Raw genomic sequence first — 26085 nt, 5'->3', positions numbered from 1 at the left:
AACCGTAGCAACGCGCGTGCGTTCGATGAAACCGTCTATATACTAGGAGAAAAAAAGGTATGTACGAATTCACAGTAGGCAAAACGTACCCGGATGAGCTTTGACTTCCAGTGAGATCGTGAAATGTGTATACGTATCCCATGAGGCCTCGGGAGATGATTTGTGAATGACAGTGAAGCGACACAACTGACGCTGGTAGAACATGGTGAATGTAGCATGGCGAAACCCATTCATCCTTTTTTAGTTGCCCAGAAGTAATAACTTATTCAAACTAACCATATACTCTGCGATTCAGCCATTTTTCGCCTACTGTTTTTCGAATACTATGTATTTGGGCATACTACTCTATTGGTGTACTGTTTAAAGCATACTATATAGTGGATGGAAAAGTTACATAGGGCACCTTTAACTAATATCCCGTTACAAATATTCAAAACAAGAACTCATACAGGGGCGTTTTTAGCTCCATATCTTGAATTTCAGGAGCATTTTTATTCATTTTCAAGTAAAGTGTAGCAAAGGCTGCTACTGTTGACAGATAAACGTATATCAGAATACATTAAAACAACACTGTCGGTTCCACAGACCGCATACACCATCCCTATTCTGGCCTTTGCTTTCGTCTGCCACCCTGAGGTGCTTCCCATCTACACCGAGCTTCGCAAGTAAGTCGACTGCATCAAAGCAGCACTATAACTGTATTCGGTATCGTGCTAAATGACAAGCAATCTCATACTTTTCTCCCTGCAGCCCAACTCAGAGGAAGATGCAGCACGTCTCCAACATTTCCATCCTGATCATGTACACCATGTACTTCCTAGCTGCTCTCTTTGGTTACCTAACATTTTACAGTAAGTTTCATTATTCAGATGAGATCGCCCTGAAATATTCAGATCGGAATGTGTTGTAAAAACGGCAAACTAAGTAGTAAAAAATGTCTTTATTTTCCCTCAGCTAACGTTGAGGCCGAGCTTCTGCACACATACAGCAGGATCGACCCCTACGACACTCTCATCCTCTGCGTGCGATTGGCTGTGCTCACTGCAGTCACGCTGACTGTGCCCATCGTTCTGTTCCCAGTGAGTTTCACATGTTCATATGTTTTATATATATATATCCAGTGTGAGGAAACAGACACCAAGCAAAAGCCTGCTCTGTAAACTGTAATGCAGGTGGTCACTTCTTTTATTATAACAGGAGTGATGTTCATTTTGACCCTTTGCGATGTGCCGCTAATTAGGGATGCACCGAATCCAGATTTTTGAGGTTCGGCTGAATACCGAACCCACTGGTTAAGATTTTGCCGAATGCGAAACCGAATAACGAATCCAACTCCCATCCTCAGTCCATTATCACAGTAAACACATTAATGACATAAACAACGGCCGCAGCAGTGTATTTTTAATTTAATTTAAAAAAAGGCAACATTATGCCAGGATGACTGTGCCGTATTGCTGTCTGTAGATTCCTTCATGCACAACTCTTATTCTTATACGTCATTTCTATCATCCCGGCGGATGAAAATACATTCATATAAAGTATTTTTAATCAAAACTTAGTATAGTAATAATAATTATTTTCATTATCATCATCTTGGATATGTTTTTTAATTCATGTTTTGCAAAAGCACTCAATACAGCCACTGTCGTGCTAAACACTGATGTTTTACACAGATTAAATAAATTTACATTGACATAACATAAACGTACACAAATCCTCCGTTCACCCGTGCTCATATATTATCAGCATCCGTTTTCCGAGAGAAACAGCAGCCGTCCCACTCCGAGAGAAACAGTTCTGTTCAAGACGACGCTATCACGCATGCTGTATCTCAGCTCACCGGTTCTCACAGCAAAACATGTCTCAGTTCAGTGAACTGTTGGAGTTACAACATATACTTCAAGATATTAGTTTATTTCTAGTCTGAGGGACTGTCACTCATGTCAGAAAGTGAGTAACTATAGTAACTTGTGGGATCAGCGCTGATTTGAGACGCGAACCGTTTAGAACGATTCAGTCCGATTTGGTGAACTGGTTCGACCGGATCACTAAAAAGATCCGGTTAAAAAGAACGATTCGTTCGCGAAACCGGACATCCAGCGGCTTTTGTTTAGGGTTCTTGCCACCACGAGACAAATCGGCATTGCAAATTGAACATATTGCTCGACTTGAATTGCCTTCTTGTGACTGAAAGTACTGCCAAACAACACATTTTCTGTTCACAAGTTCCATTTTCACTCTCTCACAGCCGACTGCATTCGAACGGTCCACCTAGTAAACACGTTGCCATAATCGACCGCGGCATCATGTTCGACCAGTATCGCGTAGTGCAAGCAGGTTCCCAATATTCGGCCGAATCCGAACCCGAATCCTGGATTCGGTGCATCCCTACCGCTAATGCCCAAACAACCAAGAACTTCCTTTCTGTTGTGAAGCATTTCATTCAGTTGATATTCAACACCGATACTAGAAGTTACTCATTCCTGTAGGCAGAGGTGGACAAAGTACACAACTCTATTACTTGAGTAAAAGTAACAGTACTACTGGTCAAATAATTACTCTATTACAAGTGAACTTTCTAAAAACAGATTTTTTCTAAAGTATTTGTTTTTAACACTACTTAAGTATCAAAAGTAAATTTCCTTTTTTTTATGTCAATGCATTCTTTTATTATTGTTGCATTATATCATTATTTCATCATGGTGTTTTTTGCCAGTTAGTCATTTTTCATCTGATATGCTAGCATACAACTACCTTAAACTATTTTCAATACTTAAGTTACAATACTCTATACAAAGCTGCACTTTAAAGGTGCACTATTGCAGTCAAATATCCAAAAACCACTAGGCCAGTGTTATATATTTTGTTCAGTTGAGTACTTAAAATATCCCAAATGTTTCCAACTATTTGTAAATTGTGAGAAAATTAAAATTTTAACTCAGGACCGATCAGGCATCAATCACCTGTCAATCGCGTCATATCTGCGCTACCCTCGGTTTTATTCTGCAGGAGCGCTTTTCTCTTATCAGTGTGAACATTTCACAACAGCGCAGAGCGAACGCACAGAGGAACGTCAGAACATCATTTTAAACACACTTAAATGTATCTGATATGATAAACAGAGCTGCTTTACCTTATAATCATGACCGGAAAAAGCGGTAGTGCGGCCGCCTGGCGACTGTGTCCCGTCATAATAAATGTAATAAAACTTCTGCCCGAGTCCTATTTTCCACCGGCTGTGAGGTGAAGACCACATGTCCCAAGATGCTGCGGTCCCACTTGGCGCTCACACTTGGCGCCTTCCAGTGGACGGAAAGTTGCATAGTGCACCTTTAAGGCAGAATGTATAGACCCTATACTCTGATACACATCTGATATTCTCTCAACGGTTCACTCTTCTCTTTCTCCCAGACATTTGCATTTTTGAAAATGTTATGAGACGTGCATCAAGTGTATGCCAACTAAACTAAACTTTAATCTTTTTAGAAAAGGGAAACATACTCTCTATTATGGCCATGGCCACACTCTATGCCGAGGAACCGTCGTCTTCCATTTTGCTATAAATTGATCAGTGTTAAAGTATTTACAGTATTTGTTAGGGGGAAAAAATGGCAATCTTTCAAATCTCCAGTAATCACAAATGCTTGAAAATTTGGAATGAAATGATTTTAAATGTAATTATATATCATTATTTGATTTATTTTAATATATTGCCACACCTAGTTTCTGTAAATAAAGGAAGTAGTTAAAATGCTGAGAACCACTGATGTAATATCGACCGTTTTGGGATGAAGAATACAGCAAAAATAACTATATTTATACATACACCGTCGCTGTGATATAAAATGACTCATGCCGCCCACTCTTAAGAGGAATATTGGACAGATTCAGCCAGTGTACAGGGGGCTCACATGTTGCATAAAGTCATCTCAATCATTGAAAATTAAATAAAAATGATCTGCTACTTCTTCTCAAAGGTACGGAGAGCCATTCAAGAGATGGCGTTTCCTAATAAGACCTTCAACTGGATCCGACACGTCGCCATAGCCGTCGTTCTCCTGACTCTCATCAACATGCTGGTCATCTTCGCCCCAAACATCCTGGGCATCTTTGGCATCATTGGTGAGTCCCCAAGAGCGCAAAATCCAGACAGGTCAAAAGTGCTTTCTGAGAACAGAGGGAACAGTTCTGTGTTCAAACATGTGTCTGAAATGCCAAAGCAAAGACTCCCGTTGGCGTCACTTGTTTGTCTTGGTTTCTCAGTGTGATTAAGGGACACTGACACTGGCATGTCCGGCGTCTCTGGCCTTGAGAACGGCTTCAAATGTCACCGTTGCTTGTTTGAACAGATAATGTTGGGCTGTTAAATCAATATTTTTGAGTTTAGCTTATATTACTGGAAAGAAGGTGAGTGTCAAGGTTTCATTTGATCATATTGAAGAGGAAAACAAAACAGATCAATGATGTAAAACACTTTTTTTTGTCCAAGTTTCTAAACAAAAAAATGAATGTGGTATTTTTTTTATAACAAATAATATAATAATTTTTTTCACAAAATAATCTCATTGAAAGGCTGAAATACTAATGTTTACCCTAGTGAAAAATAAATGTATTTGAAATATATTTGTTATGCTAAGTATATTACTAATACATTTACTTAAAAATACTCTACAATTGTATACTAATATAACTAATAGTAACTAACTTTGATAATATCAGTCCTTAAATCATACTATCCTTACTAATAGTGATCTTAAGATTCATTTTGGGCTATGTGCATCGTGCAAAAAGAAGTTCTCCAAATAAAGTTTCATTATAAATTCTCTAGCGATATGTCAGTAATTATGCTAATGGTTTTGAAGTATACTTAGTATAAAATAAATACATTTTGATATAGGTTTTTTTTTCTATGGTAGGCATAATCTTTTATTGTTGTGTAATATTTTTTACTTTCTTTGAAAATGTTTTGACAAAAAATGACACTTTTATTCAAGGTGTAAGTAAAATGTGAGTACTTTTAAAAAGTTTTTCCTTTTAGACATATTTTGGCATTAACCAGTGAGTCTTACTGTGATGCCCATGAAATAAGACTGAAATGATATTTGTCCAACATTAGAGTTCTCATTTTACTTTTCCATTCTCATCTTCATCAGCAAAGACAGCGCGGCTGGAGCTGTAATTGTCATCATGTTTAATTGTAATCAGTGGATTCAGTTGATTAGCTGATCTACATTTGTCCTGTTCTTTCTCCTCCAGGTGCAACATCCGCTCCGTGCCTTATCTTCATCTTTCCTGCTGTCTTCTACATCCGTATTGTTCCGAAGGATAAGGAGCCAATGCGTTCTACTCCCAAAATCTTTGTAAGTTATGCTCGTATGATTTATGGCTACCCAGTAGGCTTTGTGCATCATCCGGCGTTTACATCACACTTTTCCATGGTTAGACCCTAGCTATGTTTCCATCTAAAGCTGCGAATTTAACATATGTTTTAGGCAATATTCCAGTTTTGCACACATGTGAATAAGCACCATTTCCATCCCATGTGTTCAAGAGAACCAAATCGTCACTTCATGGGAAACTGGCCCAAGATATCTTTAACAATAATGGAAGTTGCTGCAATCAGGGAATTCAAAATGATCAGTGAGGTCAATCAATCAAAAAAAAAAGAACAAATGAATCGATTTTTTTTGTCATTCATCGTGATTAATCGCGATTAAAGATAAATGTCTAAGCGAATTCTCTTCTGTCTTGTCGCGTGTGTCAGTTAAAAATGGGAAAAAATTAATCGCATGCTAGTTTTGACAGCACATAAAATTAGATGTTTAAAAATAAATGTTTAAGTGCATTCTCTTTTTTCTTGTCGTGCTTGAATGGCGAAAAACCTGAAAAGCGTACATTTTGCACACATGTACATACAATTTATGCACATCTTGGTATTTTTTGTTTTTATGTGACAACCCAAAATTGCATAAAAATAGGATACAGTTGTTTTCTCTGTCTCTATGATTACATTACATAGCATTTATCTCTCTTCTACAGGAAAAAGGCAGAGATGCAGAGTAGAAATCTTTTTTTTAACTAATTATTATTATTATTTACCTTTATTTTACCAGGAAGTCTCATTGAGATTAAAATCTCTTTTACAAGAGAGACCTGGCCAAGGTAGCAGCCATACAGTCTGACAACATATTAAAATGCAACAAGTACAATAATAAAAAGAAATAGTAATACATAGGATTCTCTCAACAAAAACAATCACATGCCTTCATTACCACTTTCTTTATGATGCCTTTAAATTCACCGATAGACACCAATTTCTCCAATTTTAAATATTTTTGCAAATTATTCCATGCCATAGGTCCATAATAGGAAAATGCAGTTTTCCCCAGTTCAGTAAAAACTCTCGGTACATTTAAAAGCAAACACTTTGAAGAGCGCAACTGGTAACTACCAGAACTAACACAAAGAAGAGTACAAAGATACGTTGGAAGCTTACCTAGCATTGCTTTGTAAATAAAAATGTACCAATGCCGTTTTCTTCGTATAGTTAGTGATGTCCAACCATCTCATAAAGAATGCAATGATGAGTAAGGGATTTTGCATTTGTAATAAAGCGTAAAGAAGCATGGTAGTTAATTAATTTCAAAGTCAGCTTATAAAACACGTCTCATTTGGTTAATGACTGAAAATGTTTCTTTCTTTTTCCCAGGCTGCCTGTTTTGCTGGACTGGGCGTGTTGTTTATGATAATGAGCTTGAGCTTCATCATCATCGATTGGACAACAGGAAGTGGCAGTGCTCTGGGCGGCCACTAGGAGACAAACTCTGATGAATGTGTGCTTGTGTGTGTGCGTGGTGAACGTATAGTTAGTGATGTAACATACTGGAAGATGATCTGATTTATTTTTATCCGTATTGTTCTGCCTGTTGTGACGCAGAGAATACACCGTCCCACCGTAGGAAGGGAAAGGTGAGAGGGACCCAAAACAACATCCCATTTACCACAGATAACCTGCCAATGGGAGGGGGGGCTTTGTTTTAAAACACTTTTGATAACTTCCGACTGATGTTATATGTTTTAAACATGATGACCGTGTCAATTATTTATTTAAGGTTTAGTACATCCTCACTTAGGAATATGGAATATGCTGTTATGGCACAAATTAGCCTGTCATCATTTTTCTTGACTCTCTCTCTCTGTTTTATCAGTCCAGAGCCCTTATACTTGACACAACTGTACTGTAGAAGCATATTCACACCCTTCTAGATTACTTTGAAGTGACAGCAAATGCATTGTACAGTAGTGACCTACATATATATATATCATATTTTTACATATGTAATCTGTCTATCACTTTGCTCATAGAACAAGGAGATTGTAGAAGATTGTAGATCGCTCTATGAATGAAGCCAGCTAGTTTAGTAAAGATGGGTCGGTAGATGGTTTACTCTCCAGCGGGCTTTGGACAATCAACGAGTCGCATCACCACCTATTTCAGGTACAGCACGGTTTCAGAGTGCCAAAGCTAAATATTTCCATAATCACACTATCATAAAGTATATTTTCTGTTTTCCTAATGTATGCACAGTAGACATAGAATGCAAGGCTTGCCTTGATCACATGGAGATTTTAAAAAACGTATTTATTTAAATGTATCAAATATATTTTGCAGTTCACTGGATGAGTATTAGTGTATGCGATAGTATTGATGACCGTGTCCTTTATCGTTTTTGTGTGTATTGCGTGGAACATCTTAAGGGCTGAATGCAAGTTCCAGCACACTCAAGGCCATTTACGCAAACGCTAGATAAGGACTTCATATACAGGTGTGGTTAGAATTATTGGCCCGCTTGGTAAATATGATCAAAGATGGCTGTAAAAATAATTATGCAATGTTTATCTGTTTGACATTTCATTCAAAAATATTGCAAAAATCAAACCTTTTATTGAAGTTAAAGAATTGAAAGTTGGGTGAAAATCACATTATGAAATAAATGCTTTTCTTCAAAACACATTGGCCATAATTATTGGCACCCTTTTATTCAATACTTTTGCAACCTTCTTTCCTAAAGATAACAGCTCTGAGTCTTCTCCTGTAATGCCTGATGAGTTTGGAGATCAGACATTATTCCCCCAGCTCTTCTCTTCTCTTCATTTCATCACTCATTCTCTATAGGCTTCAGGTCAGGGACTGGGACGGCCATGGCAGAAGCTTCATTTTGTGCTGTGACACATTCACGTTTTGATTTTGATGTTTGTTTTGGATCGTTGCCCTGATGGAGACCCAACCACGTTATAAGATTTCTAGCAGAGGCTGTCAGGTTTTGATTTTATATCTGTTGGTGTTTGCTAGAATCCATGATGCCATGTGTATGAAAAAGAAGTCCAGGACCTCCAACAAAAAAATAGGCCCTTAAAAAAAAAGGTGTATTTAACCGTGGGCATGGGGTCTTTATCCCTGTTTGGGATCTGGTGTGTTTGCTGCCAAAAAGCTCTTGTTTTAGAGTCATCTGACCACAGAAGAGGTCTGACACTGAATCTGCTGGAGTTTGTTTCTGGTTGAGCGAGGAGGATTGTTCTTCAAACCCTCCCAAACAACATGTGGTGATGTAGGGGTCGTTTGATCAGTTATTTTAGTCTTTCTGTAATAATCTCTGCGATTCTCCATCTGTGATCTTGAAAAGTCTTTGGCCCCATTTACACTGCATGGTTCAAATGATTCAATTCTGATTTTTTCCTCTTATGTGGCACAGATCGGTTATGACGTGAACGTGTAAGCAGGAAAAAAACACATGGATTCCGATATCCCCAGATCGGATTCAGGCCTCACTCATATGTGGTAATAAATCCGATATGATTCGGATGCGTGCATTAGCGTCTGCCATGTAAGCGGATAGATCGGATATTCCCCAGTAAATGCGAGTCGTCATTGAAAAAAGGACGGAGGTGAATGTCGTCAACTCAGGTGGACACGAACTGCGATCAAGGGCCAGTGTTGCCAAGTCCGCAGTTTTCCTGCGGAATTGGGCTACTTTACCACAGTTTTGAGTTGCAATCGGACGGGTTTTATTGTGAAAACCTGGCAACCCCGTCAAGGGCTCCTCTTTCTCTCCGCCTTACGAGAGAAATGTTTTGCCGACCTTTAAAGATGTGTGGAACAGTGCAGACAGCAAAACATTGTGCAATCATTTTGTCTGCGTCCATCGCATATTGCGCTGTTTTACTTCCTTTTCCAGTTAAGAATGTATTGGGCTGTTTCGCCAGTGTACAGTGTAAATGCAAATATCCGGGTCGCTTTTGAAAAGATTATGTAAGCGGGTGGATATAGTCACCAAATCGGACTTGTGCATCAAGACCTGCAGTGTAAATGCAGCCTTTGTACACTCAAACTCTCCTCCTCTCGTGCATTAGGACGATACACACACACACACGTCAGATTCAGAACATCTTAAGTTGATTGAACTTCTTAATTTTTGCCCTGATGGTGGAAATGGGGATTTTCTCTTTTCTTATTTTGTGAAGTTCAACAATCTTTTGCTGCACATCTGATCTATATTCTGTGGATTTACTCATCGTGATGATGGTTAAGGGAATTTGGCCTTTGTGTTTCCTCATATTTATATGAAATATGAAACAAGAAGTCATACCTGGTTCATTGTTCCTAGTCACCCTGGTGTGCTAAAAAAAAAAAAAGCATGTATTTCATAATGTGAATTTCCCCCAATTTTCAATTCTTTTTACTTCAATGAAAGATTAGAACGGTGCAATTTTTTTGAATCAAAGATCAAAAGGATAAACAATACAGATTTATTTTCACAGACATCTTTGATCATATTTAACTGGGGTGCCAATAATTCTGACCACAAGTGTAAGCTATATTTCACTTGAAATAGACATAATCCTGTAATCCTCCCCTGTATTAGAATTCAAACAATCATATTAAGCATTTCACCACAGTGAAGTTTAAGTGATTCAGTTTGGAAGCTGCTTCGGAAGAAATATCTGGCATGAAAACGGTTTTAAATGTGTCATTGTTTCACATCTGCGTGTTTAACTTGTCTTACAGTTCATTTTCTTGTAATCGGAGTATCTATGGACCCTGCTCTCGGTGTTAGCAGTAAACTAACCAGCTGAAACGTGACAAACATCAGTATTTTTTGCTAGTTTGAAGGAAACCATATGCTTATTCTGTCTCTCACTCTTACTCGGTAATTCATGCGATGCTTTCAGGACTGGAAATCTGTCAAAATACTGTGCTGTGCAAACTTGGTGTACAGTAAGTTGTGCTAATATGATGTGCCGACTGATGACTAGCTAGTGGCAGATATTGGTCAACCATGAGCAAACAGATGCGAGTAGGTGTTTAACATCACCACATTAACTAATTAGATGAGAAATAGATTTAACACGGCATTGACATTGTCGTTCAGTTTGCACTGTCAACACAAACACACTGAACTTTATGCTGGAGATTGAAGTTTAATGTCAGTGGTTCCCAGTTGTCACTATTTAACATGGCAATGATGTTCGTTATGCAACTCTTGCTTTATTCTCCTGATTCTCATTTGTACTTGGAAGTTTTATAAACCTTAATATCCTAAAGAAAAAGTGCCTCACATTACAACCAGCTACCTTAAATACCCTTTAGATACTACCTAATTTTTTATTTCGCCCCTGATCACCATATAGGTGCTGGTTAAAAACTCTACGAACTTTAACTTTTTTGTCCTGGTTACAATGAATGCGAATTTGTCATTTTATTATTATGCTTACCTTATTCTATTTGCTGGGTATATTATATTTGCTTCAACCAAAGTAGCATTAGATTAAAGATTGATTTAAGGGTACTGAATATTGTGATTCATATGGTATGTAATGCAAAAATAATAATGTCTGAATCTCTGTAAATGTTATTTTGTCTCAGTGCTGCCCAGTATTTGTTTGGGACAGATTCTCTGGAACTTTTCCTCTCATTAAGGAAAACACAAACCACAGATTGTTTGCTTTTCAAAGCATTATTTACACACTACACTTATTTAATCGATACAGTTGGGTTCATATGATAGATTGTTTAGTTCATTCGTATATATTGTATATAAATGTGAACCGCTTTTGTGATGCTTATTTAGCTTGTATAGTGTAAATAGCAGAACCACTTTGACAATAAAAAAAGTTTTTAAACCTGTATGTGAGTTTGGTATTTAATATACTGTCAAAAATAACATTATGACTTTGTTTATGAGTCAATTTAAAAAACGAATATATTTACTTGATGACTTAAAGGGATAGCTCACCCCAAAAAAAAATTGGTCATCATTCAGTAATCATTTACTCACCCTTTGTTCGTCCAAACTTGTATGAATATTGAAAGTTACTCAAAGGAAGATGTTTGGAAGAACCAAGCAGTAGGAAAAAAAATACTATTGTAGCCAATGGGGGGTGAGACCTGACATTATTGCAAATATCTTCCTGTGTGTACAGTAGAACAGAAAAGAAAGTAATACAGGTTTGAAACAACTTTACTTGAGGGTGAGTACATGATGACAAATTGTAATTTTTGGCTTAATTCCCTTTAAGGCTTCCAAGATTGTAAAATACTGTGATTAGTTTTTCTAACACTTGAGGGCGATGTTTTGCAGATCCAAATGACAAATGTCAGATAGCCTATAATAACTTAAACTTACATTACGTGAATTTTACATGTAACCTGTTGTTATTATTTAAACTGCATAAAATGGTGTTATTGTTAAATATTTAAATCGGTTTCTACGAGGCACAAACGTCCTGTCAATCCTGATGTCGCGAACGATTCATTCTATGGAGTCGGTTCTTTTTGAATGATTCATTCGAACTGATTCATCGCGCTTGTTCATCTTGGGAGTGAAAAGTGAGGCGAGAGACAAGTTAGACATAAATGTAACCACTGTAAAATATTATGGATTATATAGTTGTAAACATTGTTTAATCAGGCTAAATGTATTAATAAAATGCCACATAGGCGATGTTTTGCTGATCCAAATGACAATTCAAAATGATTTACTCAAATAATTGAGTAAATTATTTGAGCAATAATTATTTGAGCAATAATTGAGCAAATCAATTTCGATTCAAATTTATTTACTTCCTTACATCCTTACAGAAACAGTGAAAAGATTTAAATATAAAAACATTATTTAGTTATATTTAAGTAAGCTTCTTTATGTAGTGCAGTGGTAAACAAAGTAGCAAATTATATACCCAGGTTACTTGTTACTTGTGGTATGAAATATATATATATATATATATATATATATATATATATATATATATATATATATATAATAAAAAGAGTATTACGTCGATAATATAATATTATGTAAACCAAAAATCGATGAACTGAAAATATTTTTTTTCTTTTCTGTGAAATGTTCTTATTGTGTATGTAGTATATTTCATTTTTTGTTATAATTGTTGTAATATATCATTTAATAACCTTGAATTATAATTTAATAGAATCAATGAATCATTTATAACGAGTTAATTGAATCATATAACCAAACCGATTCGCTAAATGAATCACTAACTTAGTTGTTCGAAATCAGCAGGCGAAAACTACTGCATTTCCCACAATCCACGGGCAGTTGTTCATCAGTGGGTGGGTGCTGGCGTGCTGCACGCTTCGGCTTCTTCACATTCTTACGCTCTGTTTATTCCTCAGAAGAAAGCAGCGCGAGCGGAGCGCCACGCCGAACGCTGCAGCGTTCTACACCTGAATATTTAAATATTTAGAATTCGTTCTAAATAAGCGTTCGAATCGATATGCAGAACGTTTGAATTTTTAAATAATTACGGGAAAAATAGCAGAGCTGTTTGGCGGCAGAATTTCTCAAGAGTTGGATATATTTTCGCGTGGAGAGAACGGCACCTGATTCAGTTCAAGCTAATGATTTTCACTTCAAGAACTGTGAGCGGTAACAGATGAAAGCGCCGACATCGCGGCTGCTCTTGGATCTCTAAAGGAGGCGCTAGATGAAGGAAGATTGATTGATTGATTGATTTGGTGGAGAGCTAACGCAACTTTTTAATCGCGTCTAAATATATTCAAACCCTCCTGATTGATGGAGAATTACAGGCCGGGCATTCTCGGAATCAACCCTTTTAAACTGTGACACTTTGCGCCTTTATATCACATCTGTCAATCCACGCGGCGTCTCTATAGTTTCCAGTTCTTGAGCTGATCTGACATATTCTTTGAAGTTTGACGCGCGCTCGGTTCGATCATGGGATGCACGGTGAGCGCAGAAGACAAGGCGGCCGCCGAGAGATCAAAGATGATCGACAAAAACCTGCGGGAGGATGGAGAGAAGGCGGCGAGGGAGGTGAAACTGCTGCTGCTCGGTAAGTCATGGCACGTCGTGTGTGTGTGTGTGTGTGTGTGTGTGTGTGTTCAGAAGACTCCCACCATCTATGTTTCCCAGTGCTATTTGTCACACGCTTGCATAAAAACATGCCAGTGCTTGCAACTCTTTCGGAAGAGATACACATGTTTAGTTTGACATTGAGGTCAAGCATATGATGTGCGTTTCGCTTCGATTAGTGATGGGATGCAAACACAACAGCATCTAATGCTCCAGACTTCAAACCACAATTTATTTAAAAATTAAGCATTAAGAAATGCCAAGTTTTTTGTCATATACCGCGACAATACAACACAATTGCTTTCCATATTTACTATGTTTATTTTTTGCCGTGTTTTAGGCATGTTTATGTGATCGGTGATAAGACATTTGCGCACATGCTCATTCCCCAATCGAAGCACATTGGAGTACAATGGTATGATTATATGAGGTGATATGTGGTTATACTGTACTTCTAAATGTATTATGGCACTTTTTTGTGTAAATGATATGTGCCATGATCTGTACCGTGCTCACGACACATGTTTAGGCATGTTTTGTCATGGGGATGCATGACAAATTAGCCCTCCTGTATGCTTCGTCAGCAATGGTTTATAACATTTAATATAAATAACAGTTTGCAGAGTGCATAAGTGATGGTGCCTATTGTAATCTAGTAATATCATCATTATCAGTTATTGTTTAGGTCAATTGCAGATGTTCTCCAATGTAACCACCTGCAGTACTACATTATGTAACTCTTCTACAATAGTCCATTAGCTATACTCACCTCTGCATTGGAAAAAACAAAACAGCTATCAATGTTTAATTATGTGGTTTCCATGGATTCTGCATTGTCCCTTATGCTCATGTGTTCAGGCCTTGTCATTAATAATCTAAGCTCTCTTGTTCTGTGGCTGCTTGGCATTATATGAAGTACATGCATCCAGGAAGATCCTGTTTGACTTTTAGCAAGACGGCCCGGTTAGAAATAAACACAAGTCTGCAGGTATTGCACTTGTCGAGTAACCCTGCTGTGAGATTCAGATAATACTGCTCCAAACAAAAGACTTCACCATTCAATTATACTTCATTAAAGCTGAGTGCTCCCACTGTAACCAATCCATTTTTATTCTTTCTGGTCCATTGGTGGTAAATGAAAGCATGCTTGATTGTGAAAACTGCTTGGGTTGGGGGTATACTGTACGATTCTGTATGTTAATACACACCTGTCAGTGGATGTTCTGGTACGTGGATCAACAAAATGATCAGTACAAAAACAGATTTTACAATCTATCAGATATGCTGGAGAATGTGGTATGTTTGCAGTGGGCTTTTATGGCCAATAGACCTTCATCAGATGAACAATTCGAACACTGTTCTTCTATCCTTCAGTCTCGTTTCCATTCCTGTTAAAAAGTTACATTTATAGCACACTCTCATTTATATTTTTTGCAGAGGATTTTTTTATTGTGTTATACTTCCCAAACGTTGAGAGAACTTTGTCTATTTAAATGCATTGGACAAATCAACTGGATAAACACTGTAAATTAAGCTTTTTTACAGTGCAATGTAGAGTGTGGCGCATAAGGGCTGTAAAGTAAGCAATTACACCTTGGGTGTGCATTATTTTTCAATAATTCAATTATTCGGTTTATACTACGGTTAACACACCCCAACATTGTTTAAATGTTGTATATTAAGTCATTTGTCAGGTTTTTGTCCTTTAAATGCACTTGTGTGTATTAGGGGTTGAACGACTTCCATTTTTTAAAGTCGACATTTATGTGATGAAAGTCATTAATGAACAAATAAACCTGAACCTCGAGCTGAGACGTGAACGCGGGTCTTCTTGTGCCCAGGACAGCTATAGCATATGACACAGCGCTGCCCATAAGGTTATTGATCCTACATAACAGCTTTTGTATCAGTTCTTTTGTCTTATGGTCGTTATACTTCTCACAGATTTCTGCTCGTTCTGAATAAGATACAGATAAAGTAGCACAGTAAAGATTACATGTATATGAATGCATTAGTGAGTGATTGTGTGTGAATTAATTCTACCTGGCAGCGTCTCTCTACTAATAGTGAAGCTGTGAGTTTTAGTTATCAAGAAATCTGTGCTAGAACTTTTCAGTTTCTAAGCTATTTTATTGATAAATCCCAGAACTGTGTTGACAATACATTTCTGCGCTACTGAATGGTTTTGTGTGAGGCGCGGGCGATCTCCGCGTGATCAGGCTATGTGTGTGCGTTGCAATGCAGCACGCAGTTTAGTGCGATGATTAACTTACGTGAACAGTAAGCGTGCATTCTCCCGATCAATTTCGAGCATCCAGATGGTAATCAAACATGTCTTGTGGAGAGCTCTCGGAGGATGCATTTATTTGTCATTTTTAACTGTTCAAAACAGAGCCTGCGTGTCAGGAAATTGCTTATCCTGTTGCGCCCTCTATAGGCCAGCGACTAGTCGACGTCAAGCTTAAAGCGCCATGGCAGAGCATTAAGGTCGTCTAGTCAGTGCGTCCCCTAGTGTGTGTATAATTAAGTTTTTACACATCTAATGCCAAGCCTTTGTTGCTAATTCCAAAAATGTCATTTTAGAGCTAATAACTTAGGTTTGAGCCACTGATAGCAGACCAATGCAGTTTTTCGAGAGAAAGATTGAGTCTGTGCGTCATTCAACAGTGTTCAGATATTTTGAAGAATATGAGTAACCAAACAGTTAACTTGAACCATTGACTTCCATAGTAGGAAAACAAAATACTATGGAAGTCAATGGCTCCAGTTAACTGTTTGGCTACCCACATTTTTCATAATATCTTCTCTTGTGTTCAGCTGAAGAAAGAAATTCATACAGGTTTGAAACAACTTGAGGGTGAGTAAAGGATGACAGAATTTTCATTTTAAAGTGAACTATCCCTTTAATGCCATCCCATTGTTAATCCGTAGGGTTTAATATGGAGTCAGGCCACCCTTTGGAGCTCTAACAGCTTCAGCTCTTCTGGGAAGGCTTTCCTCAAGGTTTAGGAGTGTGTTTATGGGGATTTTTGCCCATTCTTCTAGAAGCTCATTTGTGAGGTCAGGCACTGATGTTGGACGAGAAGGCCTGGCTCTCAGTCTCCGCTCTAATTCATCCCAAAGCTGTTCTATCGGGTTGAGCTCAGGACTCTGTGCAGGCCAGTCAAGTTCCTCCACACCAAACTCCTCATCCATGTCTTTATGGGCCGATGCTTGGTGCACGAATGAGATCGTGTGAGTGTTTAAATCAATAATAATCATTTAACAATTAATCGTGCAGCTCTACTGTTTATTGACAAGGTTGTAAGTAGATTTTTTGCAGTGACACAATGTGTCACGGTTTGCCAAATAATGTCTGATTCATTAGTCTGGCTGATATATCAGAATATCTAGTACGTGTCACATTTCATGCAGTCTGCTCAACATTGCTCATGTTTTCGAACTACAAGGGAAAGGGAGGATATGAGAGGGGACAGTTGTCTGGTTTGTAACCTATAGTGCACACCATTTATCACCAATCGGACAATTCGCTTGAGTTTGAAAGCATCAGAGGTCTTCTCTTCCGGGTTTGTTTTCAATCCTCAAATAAAGATTCAAACTGTTATGTTATATTCATGATTCGGATCGCGTGTCAAACTGCTGAAATCACGTGACATTGGCGATCCGAATCATGAATCAATACGCTGATTCATAACCGTTCGAATCTTTATTTGAGGATTGAAAGCAAACCCGGAAGAGAAGACAATGCTGAATAAAGTCGTAGTTTTTGTTATTTTTGGACCCAAATGTATTTTGGATGCTTCAAGAGACTCTAATTAACCCACTGATGTCTCATATGGACTACTGTGATGATGTTTTTATTCCCTTTCTGGACATGGACAGTATAGTGTGCATACACTTGCATACGCTCTCGGACTAAATATAAAACATCTTAAACTGTGTGTGAAGATGAACGGAGGTCTTACGGGTGTGGAACGACATTAGAGTGAGGAGTTAATGACAAATTTCATTTTTGGGTGAACTAACCCTTTAAAGTTAGTGTAGGTGATAAAACTGTGGCCTAATTCTGCATCTGGTCTCCTCTCCTCACACTTCAGTGCCGCCACGCCACCCTGAGCTGGAGCGCCTGTGTCTTGTATGTCCTATCCTGTTAGTAGCGCAGCATGTGTGCTCTGATTCTGACAGCGTGGGGACAGGTGTGACAGCCGCGCTCCCCTCAATACGCTTTACCCTACGGAGAGAGCAAGCCGGAGCGAGAACAGGGAAAACGTGCCTGGGGAATAGGGGAGATGCAATCAAAAAATTGGATGAACTTAGCTTGACACTGATTTCCCCCTAGGCAACTTATAACCTGTTCAACTTTAAAAATATCTCTATGTAAATAAATAAAAGCAATAGAAAGCACATATACTGCATTATTTAGGTGTCAGGCTCATAGTGTTAAATCAGAAATGAGACGCTCGAGTCCTGGCTGGTTACTGTGTAAATGGAGATTTCCACACACCAGTGTTTACTGAGCTCCCAATAATGACTTCATGTACGGTCAGGTCTGAAAATGATAGATGATCATGCTTTTATATCCTGTAAACACAGAGCAATTTCTCGTCAGCACCATATTTTGCTTTATTCAGCGTTTTCACAATATTGCTTCGAAACGCACATCGACATCATCAGTTTGAAGCATTCTGACTGGGAAAATAATGCTGGCTTGGTTACTTTCTGTTGTTTACTGACTCAAGCACCCGTCTTGGGTTATACAGGTAGTTGAGTCGTTTTAAAATTTGGTTGTTTAAGCCAAGACGACGATTGTTAAATTGTCATATTTCAGAATAGTATTAATACAAATCCAGCAATGTTAAAATGGAGAAAGCAACAAGCAAGCAATGCTTCATTTTGTTCAGTCTGTGGTGTCAGATTAAATAGCAAGTAAAGAAAAAACACTTCAGCAAAACATGCTCTGCTCAAAGTGTCTGAATCATTTAGCTCACAAATGTTTTATTAATTTTACTGGTAGTCACCATATTAGCTCGACATTAACTCTTTTCCGGGACAAGTGAATTTTTTGAAGGGACAAGTGAAAGAGAATTTTACTTGCCTGATGGACAAGAGCTTGATTAAAACTAAAAATAACTAGCGAATCACCAAAATGCAAGAATGTTTGGTTCATTAATTTAGTGTAAGTAGCGATCGATAATGGATGATGATATATAATGAACTGATGATAATAAGGTCGCGCTGTTGATGCTCGTGCAGCCTCTCGAAGAGAAATTACAACACTGAATACCATCACGACTAAAGTGACACTGATTTCATATGACAGTTCCATAAACAACTAATTAACATTCACTTAAAGTCTCTTACATTTTAGATGCAATATTTAGTGATTTTGTTTTATTTCAGCCTTGACAATCATTCACAGCAGACCCGTAACACGTCTCACTCACAGCAACAAGTGTGTTACTGAACGATTCAGCATTTGAATGAATCATTTGAGTGAACGACTCAGTGACTCACTCATTAAGACGGTCACCTGCTGCCACCTACTGGAGGTTTAGTTTCATGTTTACACATACTTTCCAACATTTCTTTTTGTGTCTTGTAATGAAGCTTGCTTTTTAGTGAAATTATTAATATTTTGGAATGGTAATTATTGACTTTAGCCTGGATTGATGGCTCTCAATATCGCAATGTAATTTTTTTCCAATATCGTGCAGCCCTAGTTTAGGCTCAGTTCAGTTCTGACGCGCTCTGAGCAGCGGCTTCATATTGCACGTCTCAAACAGCGTTGAAAAAGTGTTGCTGTTGATTGTGCTTCAGGGGTTTAAAATCACCTGTTGTTACACCGGAATGCTTAAACACGCATGCAAACAATAAGCTTTTTCTTGATCGCGCAGCACTGCAACGTCACGTGTAACCGCGATAGAGAAGATCGTCAGAAATCTCTACGGTTGACACATTTCTACCGGTATATCGCCCACCCCTAATCTAAATTGTATGGTGATGCACTTAAATTCATTTACATTTACATGCATTACACCGCAATCATGCATTGAAGGCAGTCAATGCTCAGTTCATTATAGAAATGTTGCTTTACATTTCTAATGCAATCAGGGTTTGAAAGACAGATAATTATTTATGATCAGGGATTTTTAGACTCTATTACAGTATAATTTTAATCAAATGAAATCATGTAAGGTCAACCTCATTAGAAGCTGATTGCCTGTGGCTTTTCTGTAGCTCAAACAGTAGAGCGTGGCTCTAGCGGCACCAAGGTCATGGGTTCGATTCCCAGGGAAAGCAAGAACTGACAAAAATGTAAAATGTGTACCTTAAAATGCAATGTAAGTCACTTTGGATAAAAGCATCTGCCAAATGCGTAAGTGTATATTTAGTTTGTATTTAAGCATATGCATTTTTTTCTCATTGTGGGGTTTTTCCCACAAGCATTTTACAGGCAGTGTAATTTCTCTTCTACAAATTGAGGACCACACCTATGATGTCTACAAATGCTGTCTAGGTAGGAGTCTCACTAGGTTGTGTGACAGCTCTGTGGTTTAGACAGGCTTTTCCCCTAATAGCCTCTTTCACTTCTTATTCAGTATGCGTCACATGTTTGAAACCACTCTGGTCAGAATTATTGACCTTGCCTCCTCTTCATGTCTCTGTCTATGAGCAACTCACCATTATGACACATGTCTGGTGTTCATGGATACTCCAGACTCTTATCAGTTGGGTTTAATTTAGCAAGTTGGCAGGACGTATCGTTGAGTCAAGCTCTTTTTAGCTTTGTTTTTACCCAGCAGAATTCACATGGATGGCAAGTGTTGAATCCCCAAACAATTGAGGAGTCAAGGTTGTGCCACAGACTCTGAGCAGGAAGTACTTTGTGGTCTTGTGTTCTGTAAACTAAGCTTTCCTCATCACGCCTAAATATCTCAGGTGCACGAGGTTGGCAGAACTCAAGGAAATTCCAATAGACACATGCTTTCCAAAAGAATGATGAGCACTTTTTGTCTTTAGTATTTTTGTAAGGAGAATGGCCAGCGGCGGCGGTTACATCACATAACTAATGGATTTGTGCCACAGAATGGGGGCAAGTGACTATCAGGAGGAGTCTATCATGTGCTGGAAGCTACTGTTATAGACTCTCATTTTTAGAGGCTATTCTGGACTCCTTTATGCCAGACCCTTTTTAGACATTTCTATGTGTGTATTGTAAATCCCTGAGGAAGAGGAATTTGCAAGGTTTTAGCTGCACATCATTTAGCAGCAGACAAGGGTTTGGATTATATGTTAATATATAAAAAAAATCATATTTCAGTGGCTCAGTTGGAATAATGGCTCAATTTTTATATTCCTATTCATTTACCCTTTTTAACCAATTTCAATGAGAACATTTTTAGCAAATACACATTTAGGCTGCCTCAGAAAGCTTAAAATTATCCATCTGATGTTAGATTCACTTCCTGTGTCTGCTGAAATCCCTTAATCTGCTCGATTTTTGAAGGCAGCATAGGTGCATCCTTTGCTCCCTTTGATATCCCACAATCCTGTGCGTTCCATTCTGTGGAAGGTTAGCTTTATGAACGTTGCAGTTGGTGGTCAGTTTGTGTCTGTGTACATTTTTGACCAACGTTCGTCTACCAAAAATCCCCTGGTAATTGGTTTAGTTGAAGCATTTATAAGAATCTATATTTGAATAAGTTTCATATTTGGAAGGATATTTGGAAGATGGGACTTTGTTCATTTTAACAGCTTCTGAAGCCTCCAAGAGTTGTAATATGCAGTATCAGAACTACACGTTACCATATTGACATCCCAGTATCTCCGGGATTTAACCGTATAGGGTCATCCAAATTAAAATGTCCAAAAAGAAAAGTTTCAGAAGAACAAGAATCTAACATGCCATTAAAATATCTTTAACACTAAATTAATTAAAGACATGTAAAGTTGACTCAGAGGGGTGTGTTGTATTCAAAATACAAAAGACAAAATACATTTCTACTTAATTTCAGTGTTATTTGTTCTTCAGACATTCTTCTTTAAACACTGTAGCTATCAGCTTAAAAGTTTAAAAAGTTACCTACGTTTGTTTTTTGACCATTAAAAATGGGTTAAATTCAACAATTTAGACATAGTCACATTAGGGTCCAATATCTATGGGACTGAACTTTATAGGGCCTTGAAAACGATGTTCTCAAAAGGAAAGTTAAGAATGTTAATAAAATATTTTAATACTTTGAGTAGAGCTGCACGACTGACACAATCATCATAATTGTTGATTATTGCCCTGAAATTGTAATTTCGATTATTATTTATTATGATCATCACAATTTACATTGAATGATGTTTTGAATAGCTTTATACCATAGTTTGAACTGCATGCTATATTTTTATATGAAAATAAGTGAAACACGTTCTTCCTAAAAACCTTTTATTGATCTTCTATAGCATAAAGTATCAAATGTAAAGTATACATTGGTTTGATTTGATTTCTTTTTAAAATAATAAAAAGTTCAAATAGGCATGGTATTATAATCTTATACTAAAACTAAGATAATGCAATGAATAATAAACAAAATGGAAAAAAAAACCTTAACCTGTAAAAGAAAAAAAACACATCAAGCCTGCAGAGTCTTTTTTTTGTTGTAATTGCGCATTTAAACAATTATGTAATTGTGGCAACCATAATTGTAATCACGATTTGAAATCTGATTCATTGTGGAGCACTATTTTTGAGTTAAAGGCATGCAAACTTTGGAAAAGGAAGATGCAAAGTGACCCATATTTGGTTTTGGCCACTTTAAAATGTGTACAAATTACTCATGGAACCGCATTAACATGTCCATATCTCTGGGATTGAACAATCAAGGGACTTTAAAATGAATGTAACAAAGGAAATGTTTGTTAGGAATCAGAATCTAAAAGAATATTAAGATATATCTAATACTTCTTGATTTACACAGTCATGCAAACTTGAGACAAATAACTGCTTTTTGCCCATTTTTGAACGGTCACTGCGGGGATATAATGCAACAAAGATTTTCAAAGTCAACAGATTTCACTAATACATCTACTAACCTCTCTGTGAAAATAAAATAATACTGCTGCCTCTTCCTAAAGTCATTTTTACACCCCTTTAATTTGACTCCAAATCTCAGGGGGAAATTGGGACCCCACCCCCATACAAAACAGTAGATTGCTCTGTATATATACATCTGAGACATTTCATATTTTGGCTTTCTTTACTATTTATGTTTGTCTTTCTACAGAAAAAATATAAACTAAATCAAAAATTTGAGCTGGGGACCCCTGGTTGATTTGACATGAAATGTCCCAACTTCAGTTCTTTATATATTTATGTAGCAACAGGCCGGCCCACATTTTCCAGAGGCCCAACAGAAAAGAAAAGAGAAACTCTTCAGATGGCCAGTCCGCCCCTGAACACAACTGTTTTCAACATCAAATCATTGTGTAAGAATCATGTGACACTAATGACTGGAGTAATGATGCTGAAAATATATTCAAATACAAAAGTTATTGCAATATGTATCATTGAAATGAGGACCACAGCTTTGCCAAAACATTTTTTTACCAATCCCAGACTTTTGATTGGTAGTATATATATAATCAAAGGAACCAATATTTGAACCTACAGTACAGCACAATTTAATGTGCTCAAGTAAGCACTTGTATTGCTATATAGATCATCAAGAACACACACTTGTAATTTCACATAAAGGTGAGTTTTTTGGAATGAAAGCTGGTGTATCTGTTGTTAAAAGCCTAAGGCGAGTGGCTCCAGTGATTTTATCAGCTGCTCTGTTTACATTTGCAGTGTTGAGTCATTGTGTTGTGTCTGTGTAACTGGCTCATGGTTGGAGGAGCAGAGGTCAGAGCAGGATACTTCCTGTCGGCAGAGCGAGAGTCCCAGACAGTGATAAAACACCACCTTCTCCATTTACCTTCAGATGCCAAGGTGACTCCTCGCAGAGCAGGTGACAGCTTCCCACACAGTCATACTGTCACATACTTGCATCTTCGAAATACACACACACACTTCAGAATGAGACGCTGCCCTCCAAAATCCTCCTCTGTGATTCGGGCTCAGTGCACACACACACGTTTGAAAACCGACGTCTGGCTTCTAGGTTTCCTATTTCAGCGCGTCTCAAAGGTCTTACATCAACCTTGCTCAACTTGAAAGTGTCTCCTGTTATTTCATAGAATGTCAGGTCTTCAAGTCTCAGCATGAAATATACCAAAAGTTGGTGTTGCAACTTGCAAGTGGTCCGTTGAAACTTGAATGACTGTTGTGCTGTTGGTTTGGTCCATGTTTTATGAACAAATAATTTATGACTTGTGCACTAGATTTCAAGTCCTCAGAAGCCACATGGTAGCTTTGTGTGATGAACGGAGCAGTGCTTAAGTTATTTATTCACTGATTTTATTCCACAAATCTCATTTCTGTATGCACAGTGCACACACACTGTAAGAAACAAGTACAATTTACTTGATTTTTCTATTGCATGTTTTTGCATAAATATTTTTTACACATGAAATTAAGTAAACTTAGCCTGACAAGCCAGAGCCACATCAAGATGTTTGGTCTGGAAACTCACCATTGACGGCTCAATCCGAGGGGCGGATAAACGGTCGTCTTTCAAACTCCCTCTGCACGTGATAGGATAGCGCTACACCAACCAGAGCAACGAAGGTGAAACGGAGCTCGCTGACAGATTAAACATTCGCCGTATCCGGTCGGCTAAACTCCGAACACATCTTCCCTTTTTAAGAATGACTTCAGTGCCGTTCTTTGTTCTTTTCTCAGAGAAAAGCTTAACTCCAAGTCTTCCAGAGTCGCGGTCAAAGCTGATTCGAAAGACCGCCGTTCGCCAGTTTCTGTGTTTACTAGAAGCACGCAAACGCAACTCGGCCGTCGTCATTATGGCCCCGCCCACCGACTCTATACACAATGTGATTGGCCCGTCCAGAGTTGGGGGAATACAGCTCAGAAGGGTATTGAGAGTTCCTAGACGACACTCGCGGGCAGATTAGATTTGCTGCCGCTAGGGTGTGTCTAGATTTCTAGGCTAAAGTAAACTCTATTTACTAAGTAAAATAAGTTATTTTCAACTTTTTAGCCTGTAAAAGGTCATTTTAACTTTTGCAATACTTTTTACTCACAATATAGCACTAATTTAAATCACACTTTTAATATGTATGCTTTACTTAGAAGCATCTTAGAGACATGGCACATAAACAAAGACCTCAATGCTTCGTACACAATGACGGTAACATTTGATGGATCGTTTTTGAGTATGAATGTCATTTTGAGTAGAAAATGAACTCCTAATGTCACAAAATGGCAAGTTTCTAAACCTATAACAACAACAACAATGACAAAACGGTGTAGTTAAAGCTGGAAACAGTGAAAAATCAACCTTATTAATCATAAGCGGAGAGATTAGCAATAGCGAGCTAGCTTTGAAAGCATAAGATCCCACCCTCCCTTCAGAGCGTCTCCAAAGCCATGCCTCCTCCAAAACACACCAATGCAATTAAAAGTGTCACGAGACTGCATTAAATTACCCTAATGTCTCAAAGCACATTAAACATTAAAATAATAATAATAATAATGACCATAACTTAGAGCACTGACCTGTGCATCCTGACTGCTGCAGATTAATTTCGCCGTTGATAGTTTTGCAAATGAAATGCATGCATTCGAGTCACGGACCGCTCTGAGTATAACGTCACAGGGACATCTGTCTAACTCTGGCAGGAAAACACACTGATGACATTTAGACCACTTAACGGTTGCTTTGTAATGTAAAGAGATGTCCATTCAGCATAACAAAAAATATTTCTGGAACAAATCACCTATCCTGCCTTTAACGCATTGACACCATGGCTATTGGCTGAGATCATCCAGGGTAGATGTTTTCTCTTGTTAAGTTGTTTACGGCAGCTCTACAACAGTTGTTCCTTTATTGTCGTGTGTATTATTTGGGATGTTGTGCATTTATTGATCTCCGCCTGTTGGGACTAAAACGCTTGCAGTCATTTACCAGCGACCTACTGTGCTGTTTGTCATTACAGGCTGAATGCATCAGCCGGTTTGCCAGTTTCTCTCACACTCATTTTCAGTCCATTCCTGCAAAGCTCAGAAAATAGACAGAACCTCCTGCAGCCATATTGTGATCTGTGCCGTGCAAAATGGAGAGAGAAGAAATCAAACATTGTTCCATCTTAACACAAAGAAGATTTAGTGTACATGCACTACTCTTGGTACGTTTTAAAATGATGGGGTTGGTCAGATATTTTAATGTTTTTGAAAGAAGACTCTTATGCTCTAGGCTAAATTCCAAAATATTGTGACAGTCATGCTGTGGAATATTTTTGGGGAAATTGTGATTCTTTGATGAACAGAACAACATTGATTTGAAATGGAAATCTTTTGCAATATTTCAATGTTATGTGATCACATTGATTTCACAACTGTTCTAAAACCAGACGTTTCACATGTGCAAAGTTTGTGTTCCACATGTGTAATCCATGTGGTTTTTCCTGTAAGGATACGGTCACTTTCAATGAATTGAACGCATTCTTGCTGAAAAGTGTATAGCCAGGATGAAATAAGTGGCAAATACTCAGCCATTTTGAGATTGTTAGTATCAGGTGATAA

The 26085-nt window shown here is 37.9% G+C and overlaps 2 protein-coding genes across 4 annotated transcripts in view; both read left to right on the top strand.

Moving 5' to 3' along the window:
• slc38a3b (solute carrier family 38 member 3b) overlaps window positions 1-11185 on the top strand; it is a 50788-nt gene extending 39603 nt beyond the window's left edge. For both annotated transcript variants that reach the window (XM_067460445.1, XM_067460444.1), the window contains 6 exons: window positions 586-665; window positions 751-851; window positions 955-1079; window positions 3978-4122; window positions 5257-5360; window positions 6710-11185. In XM_067460445.1, the coding sequence (XP_067316546.1) occupies window positions 586-665; window positions 751-851; window positions 955-1079; window positions 3978-4122; window positions 5257-5360; window positions 6710-6814 (660 nt within the window). In that variant the 3' untranslated portion in view covers window positions 6815-11185. The remainder of the gene's footprint in view (window positions 1-585; window positions 666-750; window positions 852-954; window positions 1080-3977; window positions 4123-5256; window positions 5361-6709) is intronic.
• A 1450-nt stretch (window positions 11186-12635) lies between these two features.
• gnai2b (guanine nucleotide binding protein (G protein), alpha inhibiting activity polypeptide 2b) overlaps window positions 12636-26085 on the top strand; it is an 81210-nt gene continuing 67760 nt past the window's right edge. The window contains exon 1 of one of the 2 annotated variants that reach the window (XM_067460459.1): window positions 12636-13377. In XM_067460459.1, the coding sequence (XP_067316560.1) occupies window positions 13260-13377 (118 nt within the window). In that variant the 5' untranslated portion in view covers window positions 12636-13259. Of the gene's footprint in view, window positions 13378-23318; window positions 23396-26085 lie in introns of those variants that run through there. The other variant, XM_067460458.1, reaches the window with a different exon arrangement.

The sequence above is a fragment of the Pseudorasbora parva genome, chromosome 12 (assembly GCF_024679245.1).
Source record: "Pseudorasbora parva isolate DD20220531a chromosome 12, ASM2467924v1, whole genome shotgun sequence".
In the NCBI taxonomy this organism is placed as follows: domain Eukaryota; kingdom Metazoa; phylum Chordata; class Actinopteri; order Cypriniformes; family Gobionidae; genus Pseudorasbora; species Pseudorasbora parva.
This window is presented reverse-complemented; position numbering and strand designations above follow the sequence as displayed.